This window comes from Phyllostomus hastatus, unplaced genomic scaffold, assembly GCF_019186645.2.
Source record: "Phyllostomus hastatus isolate PE091 unplaced genomic scaffold, TTU_PhHast_1.1 phas_contig_196, whole genome shotgun sequence".
NCBI classification, from domain to species: domain Eukaryota; kingdom Metazoa; phylum Chordata; class Mammalia; order Chiroptera; family Phyllostomidae; genus Phyllostomus; species Phyllostomus hastatus.
The window spans coordinates 3,309,386-3,331,209 of record NW_025333709.1 but is presented as its reverse complement, the minus strand read 5'-3'; the positions used below and the strand labels follow the sequence as shown (position 1 = coordinate 3,331,209).

Here is a 21,824-nt window from a genome sequence, read left to right as displayed (position 1 = left end):
GCTCCAGGGGTTGCCAGGGGGCTGGCCAAAGCGAACAGACAACGTCCGCTTCCTCAGCAGGTGTGACCGAGTGCCTGCCACACGCCAGGCACGGGGAAGGAGGGCGAACTAGACTGGGTGAAGCTGTCCCGTGGCTGTGCCGTGTCGCCCTTCTGCAGAGAGTCCGTGAGCCTGTGGCTGCCTCCCTCCCTCCCTGCCTTTCCTCTCCCCTCCCCCATCCCTCCTCCTCCCTCTCCCCCTGCGCCTCACGGTCAGTGCTGCCACGCAGCCCCCACGCCCGAGCCCGTGGCTCACATCTGCAAGCCTCAGCACCCTCGCTGGTCTGTGGGTTGGCTCTGCTGCCCCCGGCTGGACACTGTCCCTCGTCTGGGGACCGGCTGGTGGTCAGTGTGAGACCACTTCGCCAGGGACAGGCGGGCTGCAGGGGCTGCCCGTGTCTCCTGGTCCCCCAGGGAGCCCGGCCGTGTCCCTGGGCTGGAGGTGGACTAGCAGGACGGGAAGTGGACACACGCACAGGCCCTTTCCCCGGCCTGGCGCGGGTCCAGCCTGCCAGCCCCCCGTCGGCGGCTTCCGGTCACTGCGGGGGGGGCCGGACAGAGAGGCAGTAGTGGGGAGATGGCCTTCAGCGCTGGAGCCAGCAGGACACCTCGCAGGGGAGGAGGGTCGCGGAGTGGGGAAGAAGTGGGGTGATTAGTGCTGTCCGTATGCCGCAGCCCCAGACCCCCCCCCTCGGCCCCTGCCTGTCGAGAGCGGCCCTGGGCTGTTCGCCAGACTCCGACGCCAGGCCGGCCTCACCGCCGGGGATCTGGTCCTGGGAGCTGAAGCCTACGGTCTCGAGATGATGAATACCCGACATATACAAGGAGGAATTTTTAAAAGATGATCTAGGTATTTAATGACTAGCTATTAATTCATTTAATTTAGCATAAGTCAAAGGGATGTTTTTGAACAATGTTATTTATTTATTTTCAGAGGGGAAAGGAGGGAGAAAGAGAGGGAAAGAAACACTGATGTGTGAAAGATACATCGACTGCTTGCCTCTCAAGCGCCCCCAACTGGGGACCTGGCCCGCAACCTACCCATGTGCCCTGACTGGGAATAGAACCAGCAACCTTTCGGTTCACAGGCCGGCATTCAATCCACTGAGCCACACCAGCCAGGACCTCTGTCATCCTGACTTAGCTCTCAGAGGGGTGTCCACAGCCTTCAGTGTGCAGCCGCACCTCGCTCTACTTGCAGGGGTGTGGAGAGAAGCCAGACCGGAGTGAGGCGCTGAAACAGCAAGGGCTACGGCATGGAGGCGGGGACGAGGCAGGGTGACCTGGGAGGAGGGCGTGGGCTCATGGCCCTCGCCTTCCGGGAGCTCAGGATGCCAGGGCGCGGGCTGGCATCCAAGCGGGAAGGGACCGTGAAGTGCTCGCGGCAATTGCAGGCTCCAAGGTTCTATAAAGGAAGTGGGATGAGCTTCTCGCACACTGGGGCAGGATAGTTGCGTTCTGTGTGCATGAGCTAAGCGTGCCAGGTGGACGAGATGGGGACCAGGCGTGGGGGGAGGTCATCCTGGCGGAGGGGACCGCGGCACGTACCAGGATCTGGCAGTCCAAGTGTGCAAGGCGCTCTCTGTCATCCCTCCCGCCCCGGACCCGCTGGGGAAGCGTTTGCTGCCGTGGGGGTGGGGGTGGGGGCGGGAAATGCTGAGAGCGCCCACTCTGCAGTGGGGCGCTTCTACCACGAATGAACGCCACGGAAACCGGTAGCCGTGTGGGATACATGGGTAGGCACGTAGGTAAGGACTTCTGGGAGCCAGTACGAGCTGTGGCGTGTCTGACTTGTTTCTCCCCTCCCCCCTTTCTCTTTTGCAGTCAACTTTGACCATTTTCAGATTCTGCGGGCCATTGGGAAGGGGAGTTTTGGAAAGGTAAGAATGATGGATCTCAAAAAAATCCCAGCAGCGAGGGACGCAAGTCCCGCCTGCTGGGCGCGGGTCGGTGTGTCTGGTTTCCTGCCGGCCGCTGGGCGCGGTTCGACAGAACGCTCTGGACCCGCCACGTCTGACGTGTGAGAGGAAGTCTGAATGCTTTCCTTCGGATCCGCTGTGATTTCATTCTGCAAATTAAGTTACCACGGCAGCCCTGGCTAGGTGAAGCACAGCGGTAATTATTTCAAGAGCTCTAATGCCATTTCTCCCTCGAGGATCTAAATGAGGAAAGTGGAAAAAACCCACAAACCCACGAGATGGCCAACATCAGCTCCTTGCTGCGCCGCAGGCATTTCATTTAAAAATTCTGTTTGGAAAGAGCACTTGACGTGAGAGCCACCCTCCCACCGAAACTTAGTGTGCGGCGCGTCACCCCCCGACTGTGGACGCGGTGCACTGCAGCGGGTCCCCGGGGCCCTCCGTCCCGCTCCACTGAACTCTGTGCCCGCTAGTTAGTGACTTGCCGTGTCCCCAGGGGCCTTCCCTGACTCAGCCCCTGGTTCTGTGACCTTGACTGTTTTGGACCCCTCGTTTACGTGGAGTCACGCAGTGGGGTCATGTCCTCAGGAGGCACCCACATGTAGCACGCTGCAGATTTTCGTTCTTGTGTAAGGCTTTTGTTGTGCCCTTGCACCTCGTTTCCTCACTCCCGTGTCTGTCCCCCTGACCCAGATGTGTCCACCTGTGTCACCACCGGGCTGTGGGTCAGAGGGCAGCTCAAGGAGCAGTCTGTGTTGGTAAGGGGCATCTCGTCCTTACACAGTGTCCTCGGGCAAACAGGGGTTTCCCTTGGGGCGGCTGCCACCCCCGGAGTCAGTCAGTCAGCGAGGGCTTATGAGCGTGCAGGGCGTGGGCAGTGGCCCTGTCCGTGGCGCTCACACCTGGCTGTTGTGATAAATCGATGAGGTTAAGCAGCGCCGTTCCCGGCACGAAACCAAACCAGCGCCCGGTCAGCGTTGCTCCCCTCCCTGCGCAGGGCCCCTCCCTCCCAGGCCGCAGGGAGCGGGGAGAGGAGGCTTGAACTAGATGTGCTTTTTGGAGGGAGGCAGTAGCAGTGGGCGTGCCTGGTTCTTGCATGGGGGGGGCGCCTTTGTTCGGGCATACGGGTGGCACTGGGACAGGCAGGGCTGTGGTGCGCATTTCAGTTCCCAGAGCATCTCGTCACGTGTGACATGTCACCGTTGATAAGCGGTGGGACGAGGCTGGGCGAGGCTCATGATCTTTCACAGCACTCATTCTTCCGGAAAACCACACAGTTCTGTGTAGCAGGAGCCTTGTTGTTGAGTTTTCTCTAATTCTGTTGTTGGTAGTTTGTGTACAACTGATATAAAGTTAGCCAGCTCAGGCTGGTGTCTTCATTCTTTTATCCGTTCATCCATTGATTCATTCTGCCATCCAGGGATTCAACCATCCATCATCCATCCATCCATCCATCCACCCATCCTTCCATCCATCCTTCCATCCATCCATCTTCCTTCCTTCCTTCCATCATCCATCCATCCATCCATCCACCCATCCTTCCATCCATCCACCATCCATCCACCCACCATCCATCCATCCTTCATCCATCCTTCCATCGATCTATCCTTCCACCTATCCTTCCTTCCTTCCTTCCTTCCTTCCTTCCTTCCTTCCATCCATCATCTGTCATCCATCCACCCATCCTTCCTTCCTTCCTTCCATCCATCCATCCATCTTCCTTCCTTCCTTCCTTCCTTCTTTCCATCATCCATCCATCCACCCATCCTTCCATCCATCCTTCCATCCATCCTTCCATCCATCCATCTTCCTTCCTTCCTTCCTTCCATCATCCATCCATCCACCCATCCTTCCATCCATCCTTCCATCCATCCTTCCATCCATCTTCCTTCCTTCCTTCCTTCCTTCCTTCCATCATCCATCCATCCATCCATCCACCCATCCTTCCATCCATCCATCTATCCATCCACCCATCCTTCCATCCATCCATCTATCCATCCATCCATCCATCCATCCATCCTTCCATCCTTCCATCCATCCTTCCATCCATCCATCCATCCATCCACCTTCCTTCCTTCCTTCCTTCCATCATCAATCCATCTACCCATCCTTCCATCCATCCATCCATCCTTCCATCCATCTTCCTTCCTTCCTTCCTTCCTTCCTTCCTTCCTTCCATCCATCATCCATCCATCCATCCATCCACCCATCCTTCCATCCATCCTTCCATCCATCTTCCTTCCTTCCTTCCTTCCTTCTTTCCATCATCCATCCATCCACCCATCCTTCCATCCATCCTTCCATCCATCTTCCTTCCTTCCTTCCTTCCTTCCTTCCTTCCATCATCCATCCATCCATCCATCCACCCACCATCCACCATCCATCCATCCTTCCATCGATCTATCCATCCTTCTATCCATCCATCTATCCTTCTTTCCTTTCTTCCTTCCATCCATCCATCATCCGTCATCCATCCACCTATCCTTCCTTCCTTCCTTCCTTCCTTCCTTCCTTCCTTCCTCCCACTCACTGTGTGGAGGATCACGTCGTTCGGATCCTGTTCTAGGTTCTGAGGTTACAAAAATGAACCAGGTATGGTGTCTGCTTTTGGGGATCTCTCAGATACATGCAGGAGGCAGAGAAATGAACACAATTAAAGTCCAGTCTGAAAAACACAGATGGAAGAAAGCCCAGGAGGAATGGGTATATAGGGGCAAGTTTGGAGGATACAAAACTCAGACTTCAAAACTGACCCTCTCTGTAGAGGGCAGGGTTGACCAGATGTCTATGTACTATAATACTTTCTAACACTTCACTGTGAAAATTTGCAAACATACAGCAAAGTTGAAGGGGTTTTATAGCCAATGCCCATCCGAATCCACCCTCCACATTCTACAATTAACATTTACCAAGCTTACTTAATGAAACACCTATTCTGTTCATCCATCAACCCATCTTTTTATGCATTTTTATAGTAAATCGCAAATATCTGTACACTTACCCCAATTGTTTCAGCACAGAGATTTGTCTATAGTTTTTCTGTTGCTGTAAAAGCACATACAGTGAAATGCACAAACCTCACGTTTTCAGCTGTGTTTTAGAAATGCATCCACCTGTGTCACGTGAGCACCCACCGAGATATAGAATATTACCATCACCCAGAGTCCCCTGTCCACCCTTACCGGCCAGAACTCAGCTGTGCTGACCCCGCCATCCTCCACAGACTAGAGTTGCCTGCTCTAGAACTTAACAGAGATGAGACCATGCAATAAGCACTTAAATGTGGCTTCATAGTATTTTGCATAATGATTTGCATCACAATGTTTTGGGGGGTTTATCCATGTCGTTACCTACCAGCACTTTATCCTTGTCACTGATGAATAATATTCCATCCTATCAACCCAGCGATTTCCACCCGTGTGCCCCAAGAATTTCTAAGTCAGGCAATGCCTGACTATACAGGGGCATGGACCTCTTTTCCCTTGGATTGTCCAGTAAAAAATGACAACAGCCAACACAACAATAGCCGTCCAGTGTGAACAAATCAAAATCATACCTCTTTTTTTAATCAAATTGGCCAAAAATAAATTTTTGGGCGTGCCGCAGAATTTTAGTAGTTAGTCTGTGTGTGGCGTGAGATGAAAAGGGTTGGCAGTCGCTGTGTGAACACATTACAGTTTGTGAATCCGTCTTCATCACCATGGACTCCACGACTGTTTCTAGTGTTTGTGATTTTGCAGAAAGTTGCTGTGACAATTTCTAGTCTTTTTTGAGAACACACAATTCCATTTCTCACGGGTTAATATCCGGAATTGGCATTGCTCGGTACAGAGTAGGTGTTTATTTAGTTGTGCACGGAACTGCCAAAAGGCTGTGCAGTGTGGCGGCACCGATTCACGCTCCCGCCGAGGCCGCCGTCTGCTGCACACCCTCGCCGGCATCTGGTGCCGTCGGTGCTTTCCGCTGGGGGTGTTCTGGGTGTTCCGTAGTGTCTCCCTGCGGTTTTAATTAGCATTTCCCTAACAAGAAATGGTGATGCACATTTTTTCATGTGCTTAATGACCAGTCATACATCATCGTTTGTGCAGTTTCTGCTCAAAACTTATTGCCATTTTTAAAAATTGGGTTGTGTTACTGTTATTCAGGTGTGGGATATCTATATTCGGCTACCAGTCGTGTGTCAGGTCTGAGACTGTTCTCGTGAGCTGTGGCTCACCCACTAATGTTATTAGTGGTGTGTTTGGGCGCGCAGGCCTTTTACGTTTTGATGAGGTCTAATTTACTGAATTTTCCCTTTCACGGTTATTGCTTTACGTGACTTGTGTAAGCAAACTTGGCTCCAGGAAATATGCTCGAGTCACAAAGATACTTTCCTATGTTTCCTTTATAAAAGCTTTATGGATTAGTTTATAGTTTTGGAATTAAACTTTTGGAATTATATTTTTGAATTAAGTTTTTTGTATGATGTGAAGTAAGGGTTGAGGTTCTTTTTTTTTTTTCTGCATGTGGATACCCATTTCTTTTTTTTTTGTTTTGTTTTATTTTTATTTTTAGAGAGGGAAGGGAGGGAGAAAGAGAGAGAAACATCAATGTGCGGTTGCTGGGAGTCATGGCCTGCAACCCAGGCATGTGCCCTGACTGGGAATCGAACCTGCGACACTGGTTCGCAGCCTGCACTCAATCCACTGAGCTACGCCAGCCAGGGCTGCATACCCGTTTCTTGAAAAGGCTTTCCTGTGCATGTCAGACCAAGTTGGGGTCCCTGTGAAGAGCGGGTGCCTTGGGCACGCGGGAGCTCCCCTTCTGGGCCCTGTCCTGTTGACCTTGCCTGCTCATCCAAGTGCCAGACTGTCGTAATTTACAATAAGTCTTGAGATCAGGTAGCGTAAATCCTCCAACTTTATTCTTTTCCAAGATTGTTTGGATGTTCTAGGTCTTTGGATTTGCATACACATTTTGAAATTGCATGTCAATTTCTAAAATAAAATAGATGGGTGGGATTATAATTGGGATTACATTGGCTTTATATATCAATTTGAATACAGTTGGTATCTTAACAGCACTGCGGCTTCTAATGGACAAACATGGCATATCTCTCTATTTTTCCTTCACTTATTATTGGAGATTCTTTCATTTATGGGCAGGGTCTTTGCCCTTGTTTTGTATTAATTTTTTCCTTAAATAGTTTATGAGGGGTTTTGGGGGGGTCACTATTTTAATGGAATTGTTTTTAATTTAATATTAATTGTTTATCACTAGATATAAAAATACAATTGACCTTTATATCATGTATTCTGAAATCTTGCTAATTAATTTATTAGTTGTGATAGTTATCTTGTAGTTCTCTGTAGTTATTTTAGGACTTGTTTTTCGATCTTGCACTAGTTTTACAAAACAAGTTGAGGCATTTTCTCCTCTGTTTTCTGAAAGACCGTGTGACACCTCTTTAAATGCTTGATAGGATTTACGAGCGTGAATGAAACCTTTTGGGTAAGGGGTTCATTGGGGAAAGGCTTTTGACAACGAAGATCAATTTCCTTTTTAAAAGATTTTATTTATTTATTTTCAGTGAGAGGGGAAGGGAGGGAGGGAGAAAGAGAGGGAGAGCAATATCAGTGTGTGAAGAGACACATCGATCGGTTGCCTCCTGGGTGCCCCCAGCTGCGGACCTGGCCTGCAACCCAGGCAGTGCCCTGACCAGGACCGGGAATCAAACCGGCGACCTTTTGCTTCTCAGACGGGCACTGAATCCACTGGGCCATACCATTCAGGGCTAATTTCTTTAATAGATGTGAGTCTCTTCTGATATTCTTATGTGAATTTTCATAAATTGTAATTTTCAGGAATTGAATTTTCAGAAATTCAACCAAATTTCTTTAGGTTGCCAGATTTGTTGGCATAAAGTAATTTCTAATATTCTCATATGAACCTTTGAGTTTCTGTAGCATCTATAATTATAACTCCTCTTTCATTTCTGATATTAGAAATTTGTGTTCTTGTTCTTAATTTCTTGCTCAGTTTATATATTCTAAGATTTTCACAATGAAGCCATAGGTCATATTATTTTAGACATTTAAAAAATATATTTTTTTAAACTATAAAATTTCTTCCAGGTACGATTTTAGCTACATTCCACAAACTTTTAAGTATTGTGTTTTTATTAGTTTACAATATTTTCTGATTTCTCTTGGACTCACGCATTAGTTAGGCATGTGTGTTTTTCAATTTCCGAATATTTGTGTTTTCCCCCCTAAACTTACTGTATTTATTCCCTTTCTTTCTTGAAGACTGTTTCTGCCGGGCACAGGTTACTGGGTGGACTCTGTTTTCCTCATCACTTTACAGATTCTGTACCCCTGTCACCCGGTTACCGTAGTTTCTGACGACAAGTCATGAAACCTAACCATTATTACGTGGCCTGCCACGTACCACGTTTGCCTCTCTGCTTCTAAGATTTTCCAACCGTCATTGACTTCAGCCACTTGACTGTGGTGTGCGTAGGTGGGAGTTCCTGGTTTACAGAGTATCTCTCTCTCGGCGTAGACTGTGTTCTCACTGGCTGGTGCCGCGTTGCCCTTTATAACATGCAGCTTAGTCATAGTCATCAGGCTGTGTTAATGTCCTTCCTGCTAATTCCAGCGTCTGAGTCACTGAAAAAGGGTCACATTTTCCCACTTTTTATAGGTTGAGCCGTTTTAGTAGTTACATCCTGGAGGTTGTGAGTATCTTGTCGTAGAGACCTTGGGTTCTGCTGTATTGTCTTGGAAATGCACTTCTAACAAGCAGTGAACTTGGTTGGACTCACGCTGCCTGCTCTGCCCCTGGGGCAGGCGCACAGACCTCGGTCGCCTGCTTTTCCCGTCCCTGCCGGATTCCTTACCGCTGATCCGTGGGGGCCAGCGGGAGTTTCGGGCAGAGCTCGTGGGCTGGCTGGAGGCCCCTCATCCCTACACTTCCCAGCAGCGCGGCGCAGAGAGTTCAGGAAGTTCGCCTACAATCTCGAGGATAGCGGCCGAGCTTCAACAACAACCACGGACTATTTTTTTTAAATATATTTTATTGATTATGCTATTACAGTTGTCCCATTTCCCCCCTTCACTCACCTCCACCCTGCACACCCTCTCCCACCCACATTCCCTCCTTTAGTTCATGTCCATGGGTCATACTTATAAGTTCTTTAGCTTCTCCATTTCCCATACTATTCTTGCCCTCCCCCTGTCTATTTTCTACCTGCCATCTATGCTACTTATTCTCCATACCTTTTCCCCCTCTCTCCTCCTCCCATGCCCCTGTTGCTAACCCTCCATGTGATCTCCATTTCTGTGGTTCTGTTCCTGTTCTGGTTGTTTGCTTAGTTTCTTTTGGTTTTGCTTTAGGCGTGGTTGTTAATAACTGTGAGTTTCCTGTCCTTTTACTATACATGTTTTTTCTTTATCTTCTTTTCTTAGATAAGTCCCATCTACTTCAACTTCTTGGCTGTCCAACTTCCATTCAGATAAATTCTCTATCAGTTCTGGGTGTTATTCTGGCTCTAAATTGTTGTTGTTCTAATCTTGGTTGTGCGTGGAGATACGGTGCACCCACCTGTGCCTCCATCTTGCCGGAAGTCCCACCACGGACTATTTGAACACCCCATCCGGCCTTCCCCTTCTGTTGTTCGTCACCCTCAGTGTGAGCATCTCACGACGTAAGGAAACTCGATGCCCGTCTTCTAGTCCACAGCGCAGGCGGCCCCACGTGGAAGACGTGGGGGCACATCCCTTTTAACCTCACGACCTCAACGATTTCGGTCCTGAGTACCTTTGCGTCCTTCCCTGGCACGCACCCGAGTCAGTTAGCAGGCAGCCTCGTCGTTTTTAAGTTGGTTATGCTCTGCCCTCATCCTTGGACAGGTTTGCCTGCCCTTTCTGCCCACACCTGTGCTGCGGCGTGCCTGGTGCTTCGGCTCTCAGAACCTGCAGTTCCGGAGCAAAAATGGGTTAAATATGGTTATAATGGCTCTTCCAAAAAATGCAAGCTGTCTAGAGGCTGTGTTTTTAAGTCGCTCTGGGGTCCTAGCAATTTCCTGACGACTCCCACATGCACGGGGAACGTATCCCAACCTCCGGCATTCAGAGGTTTGTAAACTGACTTCATTGCAATGGGACGCAGCGTTGCTCTGGTCAGAAGGCCAGGTAATCGCTGCCGCTCACGGTCCGCGCAGAAGTCTGCGTGACTGTCACTAACTCCAGGTGGGGGCGGAGAAAGCCCCCCTCCTCCTGTGGAGTGGTGCGGCTTTGCTCTCGGTCTTCGGCAGGTTCGCCCTCTGGCACTTATGAATGGTTTTCCAGGAAGACAGGCCATTGTTCCCCTGGGACCGTAGCCGCGGTTATCAGACGAGAGCGCACGTGAGGGGGCGGACGTCCGGGCGCACGTTCGTGCTCCGTGGGGCTGCCCCGGGGCGAAGCGCTGCGGGCGGTCCGCTGACTGTCGCAGGAGGGTGCTGGCATTTGTACTGACCCTGTTGGGGCGGAATGCGGGACAGCAAGGGGGTGGCAGAGGGATTCGCGCCTGTCTGGTGCAAGCGCCCAGACTCGGGAGTCAGGCTGACTCCGCCTGGCGTCAGTTGTGGGTGCTCGGGGGCCTAGATGAGCGGCTCTGAAGCCGAATGTTCTCATCTGGAACATGGGAAAAGAATGAGGAACTGCAGTGGCAGCTGGGGTTTTTGTTTATTTGTTTTTGGGGGGTTGTTTTTTCACTTCCCTGCTTGCTATGCAGGCCCTTTTCTCCTGATAACATCCCTTTCCATTGGAGACCGCCTCCCCACTCCCTGTGGCCCAGAGGACTGTCAGTCAGCGTGGTCCCGCCCCCCGCCCCCCCCACCCAGAAGGGGGCCTGGGCCATGGCCCAGCCAGCCTCCCCGACCCTATCTGGCTCCACCAGTGCTTGCGCCGGGGGTGCGTGCACCCCAAGCCCCGCCACGCAGAACCCGCCCCCAGAGCCGGAGGCCGGAGGCTTGTCTTTCCCTCCCGAAGCAGGTGCTGTGAGGACACAGGTCTGTGCCCGTTCGCCAGTGTTTGTTCACCAACGTTTGTTCACCGTGTCCTCAGCAGTCGGTGAGGGTGCGGGTCCGTCTGGGGGAGGAAAAATGGGGCACAGAGCAAAGAAACAGAAATAGTGCATGTACCTTATCCACACGTATACAGTGTTTGTAAACACGCACTTACGTGCACACACATGCGCTCTAAGCAGTACATGTGCACGTGTACATACAGGCACCCCCAGCAGTATACACATGCCTACATATATGTATAGGCACATAAATGCACCCACTAGACAATGTATAGGTACATATGCAAATATTACCTCATACGTGCAGGCTGGATACATACACACGTGTGTGTGCACACATGTAAATGCACACTTGCATAACAGTATACACGTGTGTGCACACGTGCACATCAACATGTGTGCGTGTATATACATACCCACTGCACAATGTATATGCATGTATACATATAGTATACACATACATATGTACAGATGATACAGAGACCATATATGATATATAGTATAAATGAGTGTGTGTTATATAAATTAATAAAGAACTTCACAATTAACCAATCAGCTGGGAAGATCTGTGTGACCGGTTGGCACCGGTTGTCTCTGGACTAGGGTCCTGAGGCCGACTGCCCACTTCCCCAGAGGCAAACGTGCGTTACTCACACTCACCCCTCTAGTCCCCGCCCCCACCTCGGGCCCTCCCCCTGATGCGGGAGCCCACCGGCCAGCGTTCTGCTTCTGCGCCAGCAGAGTTCAGGCTGCAGTGTCCACTCTGGGTGGACTCGGAAGTGGACAGGGCCCCACGATCTTCTAGGGAGGGAGGAGGAGGCCTTTGGGAGAATTTCCTGAGAGGCTGGCTTCCAAGGTGTCTTTTCTGGATGCACAATGCACCCTGTGCTTAAGGAGCCAGGGGGCTGGAGCCAGATGAACAGGGAGTTCGTTAACATTCATGGAACCGCCTGAGGCGGTCTGCTCCTACGGCAGCGGCAAGCGGCACTGAGCTACGTGCTGGTAGTCCTTCGTGTTCCTCGAGAGGGGGTCTGGGTGAGGCGGAGCAGGGACGCGAGGACATGCAGGTGGCCTCCCAGACTCCACACGGCCTTGTTATGCGAGGCCAGTGGTTTGCGCACACGAGCGTGCCGTTAGCGGTCCCCTCCGCCTTCCAGACTCTCACATCTGCGTGCGCGTGTATGGTGTGAAGAAAATATTTGATTAATAGCAGACTCACCAATTCAGGGCCCAGATGCAACACAGCCACTTCGGAATTAAGCAGGGATTAGACTTCACATATGCGATTATCAGTGTGAATGTTCAGAAACATTTAACTTGGGTTTTTTTTTTTCCCTTAAAAATAATAGTCTTTTGGAATCTTGGTCATGTTTCAAGTTGCCGGGCCCTCCGGAGATGGTGGCACAAAGCAGCGCACGGCGGGACTTGGGGTCGGACGGGAAATGTTTACGGCCGGGCGTTCTGGGGGGCTGTGTGTGACGAGGCCCGCGAGGCTACGGAGCCGACAGGGACAGGTCGGCAGGGGAACAGACAAACACACAAACAGTAAACAGAGAGGGTGTTTCAGCAGCGATGGTCGCCCTGTGGGCGAGGAGAGTGCAGTGGCCCAAGGAGCAGGACTGCTGCTCTCCTCTGGGGAGAGGGAACAGAGAAGGCCTCCTTGAGGAGGAAGTGCTTAAGCCAAGACTTAACTGTGAACAGGGACACAGACCACGTGAAGATCTGGGGGAGAGACCACCATAGACAGAAGGGGCAGCAGATGCAAAGGCCCTGCGGCAGGCACAGCGTTAGGGATGGGGCAAGGGCACCGTGTCCGCCCAAGCGGGGCCTCGGAATACAAGGTCTGTCGGGAAAAAGCCCAGCCGTTGTTAATGTGACAAGAAGGTTTTGAGTGACATGGATGTCACCCGGCAGCCAAGGAGAGGGGACTGGGATGTGCATGTGAGAACAATGACGACTTCACTGCTCTAGTCAGTGGGGGCAGTAGATGCCATTGAGTGAGCATGTGTACTGTGTGGTTGTCGCATTCAAAATGACTGAGTGAGTAGGGCAATGAATCTGCATCAGATTTTATGTTAAGCTTGAACATTCCTCTGTGGAAACTACTCAGATGGTTCAGAAGGCTGTAGCTGTGGGCAACTGGTGATTGGCAGCTTCATCACATCAGCACATACCTACTTACGCATCACGTCTCGTGCGGAGTTTTTTGGTGAAACATCAAATCGCCCAGGTGACTCAGCCCCCCTATAGCCCAGATCTGGTGCCCTTAGGACTTCTGGCTTTTCCCAAAACTAAAATCATCTTTGAGAGGAAAGAGATTTCAGACCATCGATGAGATTCAGGAAAATACGGCGGGGCAGCGGATGGCGACTGGGAGAACTGTGTGAGGTCCCGAAGTGCCTTCTTGGAAGGGGACTGAGGCGTCATTGTCCCATGAACAATGTTTCTTGTATCTTCTTCAGTAAATGTCTCTTTTTCATATTACCTGGCTGGATACCTTCTGGACAGACCTTGTATGTGGTTGGTCTTCTAGGAAAACGCGTGAATCCGTCAGTCTACAGCACGATGGTCAGAAACCCTCCGCTGCGACTCTTACAGCGCTGAGCTGGAATTCCGGCCCGGGCAGGGGGCTCTGGCAGGGGGCTCTGGGAGAGCTGCCTGCCTCCCGGAGCCTGCAGAGTGAGCCATTGTGCAAGAGTCCCTTTAAAGATTTTATTTATTTATTTTTAGAGAAGGAAGGGAGGGAGATAGAGAGAGAGAAACATCAATGTGCGGTTGCTGGGGGCCATGGCCTGCGACCCAGGCATGTACCCTGACTGGGAATCGAACCTGCGACACTTTGGTTCACAGCCCGCGCTCAATCCACTGAGCTACGCCAGCCAGGGCTAAGAGTCCCTTTAGAGTTCCGAAACACGACGCTTACCCTCGGGAGCCTCGATTGTGCGCGCAGACGGCTTTCACAAAGGGATGGGATTCATTTGGTTTCAACGAGATATTTATTCATTTTATATTAATTAGGTTGTGTTTGGCTCGAGGCGTACGTTGGAGGGATTTGCTGGCTCCCGGGATCGCGTCATTAAGAGCTAGCTATCACGGGAAACGCAGGCTCGCTCGTGAACGCCGTTCCGGCCTCGGCCACAGCCGCTGACCCGGTGCTGACCGGTGTGTGGCGGACTTCTTGGCTCGCGTGCGTTTCCCGCCACGTTCCCACGATGCGACTCTCTGTGTCCGCCGGGCGGGCCTTCCCAGGCCCTCTCACGGGCAGCGTGGTGCCGACCCCGCCTCGCCCTGGCGATGCGTTCCCAGCCCCGAGGGCGGCAGAAGCACCGGGGCTGGCCTGGGCCCTGTCCCCAAGGGGGCCCCTTCGGTGTTTCCGGCACTGTGGCCTCGCTGTGGCTCCAGAAGGGACCCGTGTGTGTGTGTGTGTGCGTGTGAGCAGTGGCATGAATGCATCGTAAAGCCCACGGTCAGCTCTTGGAAGGGCCTGCAAAGCCGCCTCCACCCTGCTCCCAGCGAGAGCCCCTCCCCTCCTCAAGCCTCAGACCTTCCATGCTGGTGGTTTTTCCTTTTATGCATTCATTCCCAATTATGTGCCCAGGGTTGGCTTTTTAAAAGGAGCTCCCCAGTGCCCTCAGGACAAAAGCCAACTGTATGAGTGTGTTGACGACGACGCCGTGACGAAACCCAGCGGAGTGGACAGGGCGGAGGTGGGGGTGTGGCACGGTGGGACCCCTGTCCCCGCTCTGACACCGGAGGCCAGGCACCAAGGGTACAAAGGAGCGGCTGCTTTGGGAGCCTCGGTCCCGGGGTGTGGGCGGCCGTCTCCTCCCTGTGTCCCCACGCCGCCTTTACTCTGCGAGTGCGTCTCCACAGTTCCCTGTTTTTACGTGGACACCAGTCACACAGGTGGGACTAGGGCCCACTTGAATGACCCTGTTTTAACTGAGTTAGCTCTTCGGAGACCCTCTCTTCAAATACGGTCACGCTCTGGGGTGCCCCCCCCCCCGGTTTAGGGCTTCAACTTCGGGGTTTTGGGAAATGCAGTTCGGCCCACAACACCCCCCTCTTAAATATGTCCTGTCAGGCCATCTGTCACCTGCCCCTGTCTCACCTCTGTCTCCTCTCCTTTTGCCACGACCTCCGCGATGCCTGCCGCACTGCTTCAGGGGAATGGCAGGGACCCTTGCCCGGCGAGGCTGGAGCTCGGGGTCCAGGGGTCAGTGGGGTGGCTGTGCTGTTCCCAGTGGCGCCAGGAGAGGTCGGCGTGGCTCGGAGCGTAGCTGGACGTGCCCTGGAGGGATGTTCGCCGTGGTGCTGCCCCTTCTATGTGCAGACAGAGAACAGTTTAGAATCAAGCGCCTAGCAGTTTGAGCACTTTGGGGGACAGTGGGGGGAAGCCAGGTGCCCAGCATGGATGCCTCGGTGGCTCCCTGGGCCCATGCGAAGTTGAGTTCATGTGCCGACTTCCGATCCTGGCTGGCTCATTGCCAGATGTGTCCGTCAGGGTTCTCCAGAGCCGCAGAACTAACAGGATGTGTGCACATAAGCCCCGAATCTGAGGATGGGCTCTTGGGCTAGCGACCAGGAAGAGCTGGTGTTGCAGCTCAGGCCTTGCGGCTGCCCGCTGCAGAATTCCCTCCTGGCAGGGGCGGCTGGTCTCCGTTCTCCGAGGGCCATCAACTGCTTGGGCGAGGCCCACCCACGCTGCGAAGGGCAATCTGCTCCACTGACTTAAAGTCATCAGAAATCAATCTCATCCAAAGGCACCTTTACAGACACATCCAGAGTCATGTTCGACCACACGTCTGGGCACCGTGGCCCAGCCGCGCTGATGTCTAACATTAACTGTCACCCCAGACCATCGGGAGCTGGTTCCTGAGGTCCTTCTTCCGCCACTTCTGCCCATCTCTATAATGTTCTCTGCTCTGGCCTTCAGAACGTGTATGAGTGGTCATCATAGCCACAGTCGTAATAAATAACTTAGTGAGTGCTTACCGTGCAGCCCCACTAACTACCTGTCGAGGTCAGTACTACTCCTATCCCCATTTTACAGGTGAGAAAACTGCGGATGCATGCCACACGCTCACGCGTGTCCCGTCGCTCTGCTTCCTGCAGGGCTGGGCCCCTCTCCGTAACACCCTGCTCCCCTTCCCCTGCACCTGCGTCAGCTCCGCACCACGGAGAAACAGCTCCCACATGCAGCCTCCCCCACGAGGCCTTCCCCTAACCCCGTGTGCAGGTTCAGGTCCCTCCCCTGCGGCCCCTGAGCCCCACGTGCTCACCGCCCTCTCCTGGGGAGCAGCGACCCGTTCACTCACTCAGCCAGCTTCTGGCGTCAGCGAGACGCCTGCCCCCTGCCAGGTGCTGTCCTGTCACCGCTGGCAGGGCAGTGAAGAACTCCGAGAAAAGCACCCAGTATCATGGGGTTTACAGCCCAGCGGGGGACACGGACAGTGGGGTAACGAATGAGCCAAGACGCGTGTGCCGTGGCAGGAGCTGCTCAGGGTGACGGAGGAACGGGGGGCAGGGGGCGGAGGAGGGGTTGGCGCTTTCACACGGGGGGCTCAGCGGTGCTCCCCGTAAGCGGTCTGTGAGCGGAGCCTAAGCAGGTGGGGGCCCAAGGCCAGGGGCACACGGGGAGAGTGGGACAGTCACGGGAGTGGCGCAGAGGCCAGGGCGGGGCGGGGAGTGAGTGGGCAGGGAGGAGAGTAACAGGTGGGAATGGACCGGAGCTGGGGCCCGGCCAGGGAGGGCCGGTGACCCACAGAGAGGGTTTTCGCCTCCGAGTGTCATCTGTTTATCCCACTAAACCGTGAGTTCAGAGGGGCCTGTCACACCCTCACCATGGCTGGCATGGTTCCCGGCCCCTGCTGTCATTCAAGAAATGCTTGCTCATCCAAGTGAGTGTTTTTCTGAGGCCAACTGTTTTATCTTAATTAGATTTTTTCCTTCAAGATCGTTGGTGTACAAGCTGATATTGGCTGTTTCAGGTGCGCTACAGTGTAGTGATTCGACACTTTTCTACCTGCCAGTGTCATCGCCCTGATAATTGTAGTAATGACCCATCACCGCGCTAACTTATCCCAGTGTTATTGACGGCATGCCCCTCCCTCTTCCACCCACCCCACCCCTGCCCTCGGGTGACCACCCTTTGGGTCTCTGTTTCCGTGAAGCTGGCTTTTGCCCACCCCAATGAGACGCCGTGGGTCAGAGCCCACACGGGCTTTCTGTGCTGTGAAGAATCACCCTGCACTTTGCGTATCAGATGTGCTCAGAAGCAAGAAGCACAAAACCTACCTTACCGGGGCTTAAACAAAGAGGGGGTTCCTTTTCTCACCTAAAAAGAAGTGGGAAGGTAGGTGGCTCCATGGTAACAGGTTCTGCATCTCTGAGATGCTCTTGGCCTCATGGTCATAAGGGGCTGCTGCAGCGCCAGACATCACGTGCGTGTTCAAGGAAGGAAAGACAAGTGGTAGAGGATAGAGACGTGGACCATTTGTAGCTGTCCCCTCCTGTCCAGAAAGCACGACCTTTCCTAGAAGCCTCTGGCAGACTGGCATAAGCACGGTCGCCTGTGGCTGCAGGTAGTTCCTGGATTGTGTTGCCTCCTTGAGGAGAAGTGTCGTCCTGCTTCAGAGGGAGCAGGGCGCGTGTGCTCCGGCCTTTCACAGGCACTGTCTGCAGAGACAGCGCTCCTGTCAGCTGAGGGTGTTGGAACACGGGACCCAGCGTGACCCCTCTCCTTAGTGACTGTGTTTAATCCTCACCCCGCTCCCCCAAATCGGTTGTTTCCCAGAATTTTACCCCTGCGAACAAGCTAGTGCCCTTGGACATCACACTCCAGCTGTTTATTCATTCAACAGTGTTAGTGAGGTGCGCTCCAGCCAGGGCTGGGGTGAGTCGGCTGAGTCAGGTAAGGGGGTGTGGCGCAGGCTGGGAGGGCCCTGGAGGTGCGCTGCTGGCCTTGCACCCACCTTGGTCTGGGGCCCAGCTCAACTCTGGCCTCTCTGATGCCGGGGTCCTCAGAGCCGGTGTGCCTGAGCTGTACAGTAGGGGTTCGAACCCCGACCACTGAGGTCACTGAGGCTGCAGCCAGCCAGAGGCTGTCCTGAAGGTTCTAGCAAAGAGATCCTCAACTGGCCTGCCCATCAGACCCTGCAGGGAGCTTTGGAAAATGCAGAATCCCGGCTCCTCCCGGAGCCCTGGGTGTGATGGACATCACGAACACTCGGGCTGAGCACGAAGTCCAGCCGGAGACCCCCAGGTGCCGGGGATAAGGGTTCTTGGCGCCCTTAACTCCCTGTGGATGCAAGGCCCAGCCCCATCTCTGACGTGTGGTGTGCATGCCACAGGCTGTTCTTGGGGCAGATTGCCCGAAATCCACACTAGCTAGCATTTATTCGTTTGTCCCCATAAGTTGTAATTAATAATGATACACCAGTTCCTAAGTGAATTAGACTAATGAGGAATGTTAATTGAGTGCTTGCTTTTAGCAGCTCGGGTGGCTTTGGCCAAATTACCCCTTCTCCGCCTCATTAGCTGTGCTTTCTGGTGGAAAGGCTCTGGGCCGCCCGGCTGAGGCGTGGGGGTGCCCCTGGGGGCCCAGCTCTCCTGTGGTAACGTGGAGCGTCTCCCGGGCCTGCGAGCGAGCAGTGCTGGCGACCCCCTAGAAGAACCACCGTCCTCTCGAGCCCACAAGACTGAAATGCTGCACGGTCCGCAGATCCCTCCATCACGGGGTTGCCGTGGGATCGATCTGGGAGGAAGAGAAGCCCCTCCTCCCGCACAGTGAACCCGAGGCAGGGAGCCCGCCCCCCCACCGCTGCTGGAGGCCCTGCAGACCTGGGGGACCCGTATAAATGACACTCCAGTTCTCCAGCTGCTGGCTTCTCTCACTTGACTTGTGAATCCAGACTGCTGAGCTCTGTCCCACGTCCTGCACCCACTGCCCTTTCTAGGCTTGGACGGAAGTCAGACTGTGAAGCTCTCTTCAGATATCATTAGTACTACTTCGAAAGCTGGAGTTCTTACTCAGGTTTGAAGGGACTCTTCCAGTTCCTTCCCATCTCTGAGCTGCGGTGGGGCCACCCTCCTCCGGCCCCTCCCCGGGAGGTGAGAGCCACCCAGGCCTCATCATCACCTACAAGAATCAGGGACTCGGAGCCAGGGCATCTTGCAGGCGCGGGAGGAAGCGTCGCTGGTGGGAAGTGGGGGCTGGGGAGGCAGAGCTGGGGTTTGAGCCCTGAGACGAGAGGGAGGCACGAATTCCTCCAGAGGGACGCCTCTGGCCATGCGTCCTCCTGCCTGGCCCCCGGCTGCCCCCAGTGAGGGAGCCACTCAAAAGTCAGACCGTGCTGGGCTTGAGTCTCTGCCCCGCTCCTCAACAGCTTGTGGAACTCTGGGCAAGTTCATGGGCCCCCTTGGGGCTGCCGCCTCCTCGTCCTGGAGGGAAGAGGATGCTTTATTCCTAAGGATCTCTCTCGGGGATTGAGTGAGCGGAGGAAGGAGACCGTGTGCTCAGCGTCTGGCTTGAGGAAAGCACTCAGTCCACAGAGTCACCGTCACCGCTGTCACCGCCCTCTGACTTCTCCTTGGCTCCCATCTTGCCGCATTTGGGCTTTCGCAGGAGCGGCTCCAGGGCAAGGACTGGAGTGCGGGGCGCAGGAGGGGTGGGCACATGGAGATAGGTGTGCAGTGGGTCAGGTGTGCAGACGAGCCGGAAGGCTGCCTGTGCAGGGGGTGCCACCAAGCCAGTTACCCCGTGGGCACACTCCGACTCTGGGGGCCCCGGACTTACCCCGCTGGACGGCCAAGGGGCCTGGGGTGTAGTGGCCGGACTCCCAGCACGGGTCAGGTTTTGCTCTTTCGGCCTCAATTAACCCTCCGGCCCTGCCGGCCTGTTTCACGGATGGTGGAGTGGGCTCCCTGGCCTGGGGGCAGGGCTGGCTCCTTCTCCAGCACCCGTACTGGCCGAGATCAGGGGTAAATATCTGATAAGCAGGCAAATCTGACGCCACCTCTCCACGTCACAGGTGCGGGGAGCTGGGGGCGTGGCCAGAGCTGCTCCGCCGGCAGGTTTCAGAACAGAGACTTGAACCCCGACGCAGAGATGCAGGGAGGGCTGATCTGTTTTTCTTTTCTAACGTTGGCCTGAACATTCTCCCCGTTGCTGTCACTCAGGTATGCATCGTGCAGAAGCGAGACACGAAGAAGATGTACGCGATGAAGTACATGAACAAGCAGAAATGCATCGAGAGGGATGAGGTGCGCAACGTGTTCCGGGAACTGCAGATCATGCAGGGGCTGGAGCACCCCTTCCTGGTCAACCTGTGGTGAGTGCCCCGCCCCGGCAGCCTGCGAAACCCCGCCCCCAGTCCGTGAACCCCGCCCCCAGCCTGCGAAACCCCGCCCCCAGCCTGCGAAGCCCCGCCCCGGACGACCCCCACGGCTGCGCAGCTCTGTGGGGAGGAGACCTCTGGGCTGCGAAGAGACAGGAGCGGGCTTTTCCGGTTTCAAACATTCTTGTGGATACTTTGCAGAGTATGTTTTCTGATGACTAGTTTTTAAACTACATTTTCGGATGAAATCTTTAAACATGGGCTCCATTTAAATTGTAATTCCGTTTTCTGACCCTGACGGGTTAGAGTTGAAGGTGAGTCTCGAGGAGGATTTGTCCGTCCAAGAACACGTGGAGTGCGGCAGGACAATGCCAGGTGCGGGCTTCTGTGCGGGGCTTGTTAGAGAATCACGCCCGTCGTGCCGATGGTAAGGAGGACTCGGGGTGGCTGCCCAGTGTGGGCACCCTAAACTCCCAGGGCTGAATCCAGCCCACACGGCCTGCGGGACCCATGGTTGGAACCTTCTCTCCATCCCATCCCTAGTTACCATCTCTGCTTTAAATCTGCACCCCAGAAACGCCACGCTGCGGGTGGTTCTCGGCCCCGGGGCCTTTGCACGGGACAGAGGTCCCGCGGTCGGGAGTTCCTCTTCCCGGAACTCCCGCCTGCCCCGGCTCCCCAGCCTCCACTAACCAAACCCCGCGTGTGCCTTCCGTGCAGCTTACAGGGGACGCAGGCCAGGAGCCTTCCAGAACCAGGGCTGCTCCTTGGATCTTTGTTTCTGGGAGTCTAACGCCGCCTCAGACGCGCTGGAGGCTCTGACGGAGTGTCTCCTGAGCTGGGTTTTGTTGCAGGGACAGGTCAGACTATTCTAGGAAACAAGTTCTGTTTCCTTCTGGCCTCCGTGGACTGGTCACTGATTGATCTTAATCAGCATCTGAGGGGACCCGATGGGAAAGTCTAGTCTGGCCCGTTTTCCTGATGTCACCGGTTGTTGCGACTGCTCTCCGTAGAAGCATCCTGAACAGCGGGTGAGGACGAGGAGGGACACGGGTCGTCCCGCCTGGGGAGACCCACGGGTGCCTGGCAGATGCCACAGCCTCCGGCGTTCCCATGGGGAAACCCATCCGTGTGTTAGTAGAGTCTGGGGAGGAAGGGCAAGTTCATCATGTCCCTGGCAGAAACCCAAGCACTGCGGCTGTTTGAGGGAAATAAACCCCTTCCTGATTTCACTGCTGTACAGGGGGGCTTTTTAAAGTAACTTCTAACCAGGGAGACAACATCCTTTCATTATAAAATTCAGAAAATGAAACACCTAAGAAGGGGACAGTGACCCAGAACCCTCCCACCCCTGGATTACTGCGGTGTCGACATAAAAACACACGGAACATTTTATACCCTGCTTTTTCAAACTAATGGCTTGGTAGGAGTGTTATCTCATTGTTGCAAACTTTTTTTAAAAGTATATTTCATTGATT

The 21,824-nt window shown here is 54.0% G+C and overlaps 1 protein-coding gene across 6 annotated transcripts in view; it reads left to right on the top strand.

Moving 5' to 3' along the window:
• Window positions 1–21,824, top strand: part of STK32B (serine/threonine kinase 32B) — a 124,195-nt gene that overhangs the window by 28,513 nt on the left and 73,858 nt on the right. For 4 of the 6 annotated variants that reach the window (XM_045834358.1, XM_045834359.1, XM_045834363.1 and 1 more), the window contains exons 2-3: window positions 1,863–1,918; window positions 20,189–20,340. In XM_045834358.1, the coding sequence (XP_045690314.1) occupies window positions 1,863–1,918; window positions 20,189–20,340 (208 nt within the window). The remainder of the gene's footprint in view (window positions 1–1,862; window positions 1,919–20,188; window positions 20,341–21,824) is intronic. The other 2 variants (XM_045834360.1, XM_045834361.1) reach the window with 1 other exon arrangement.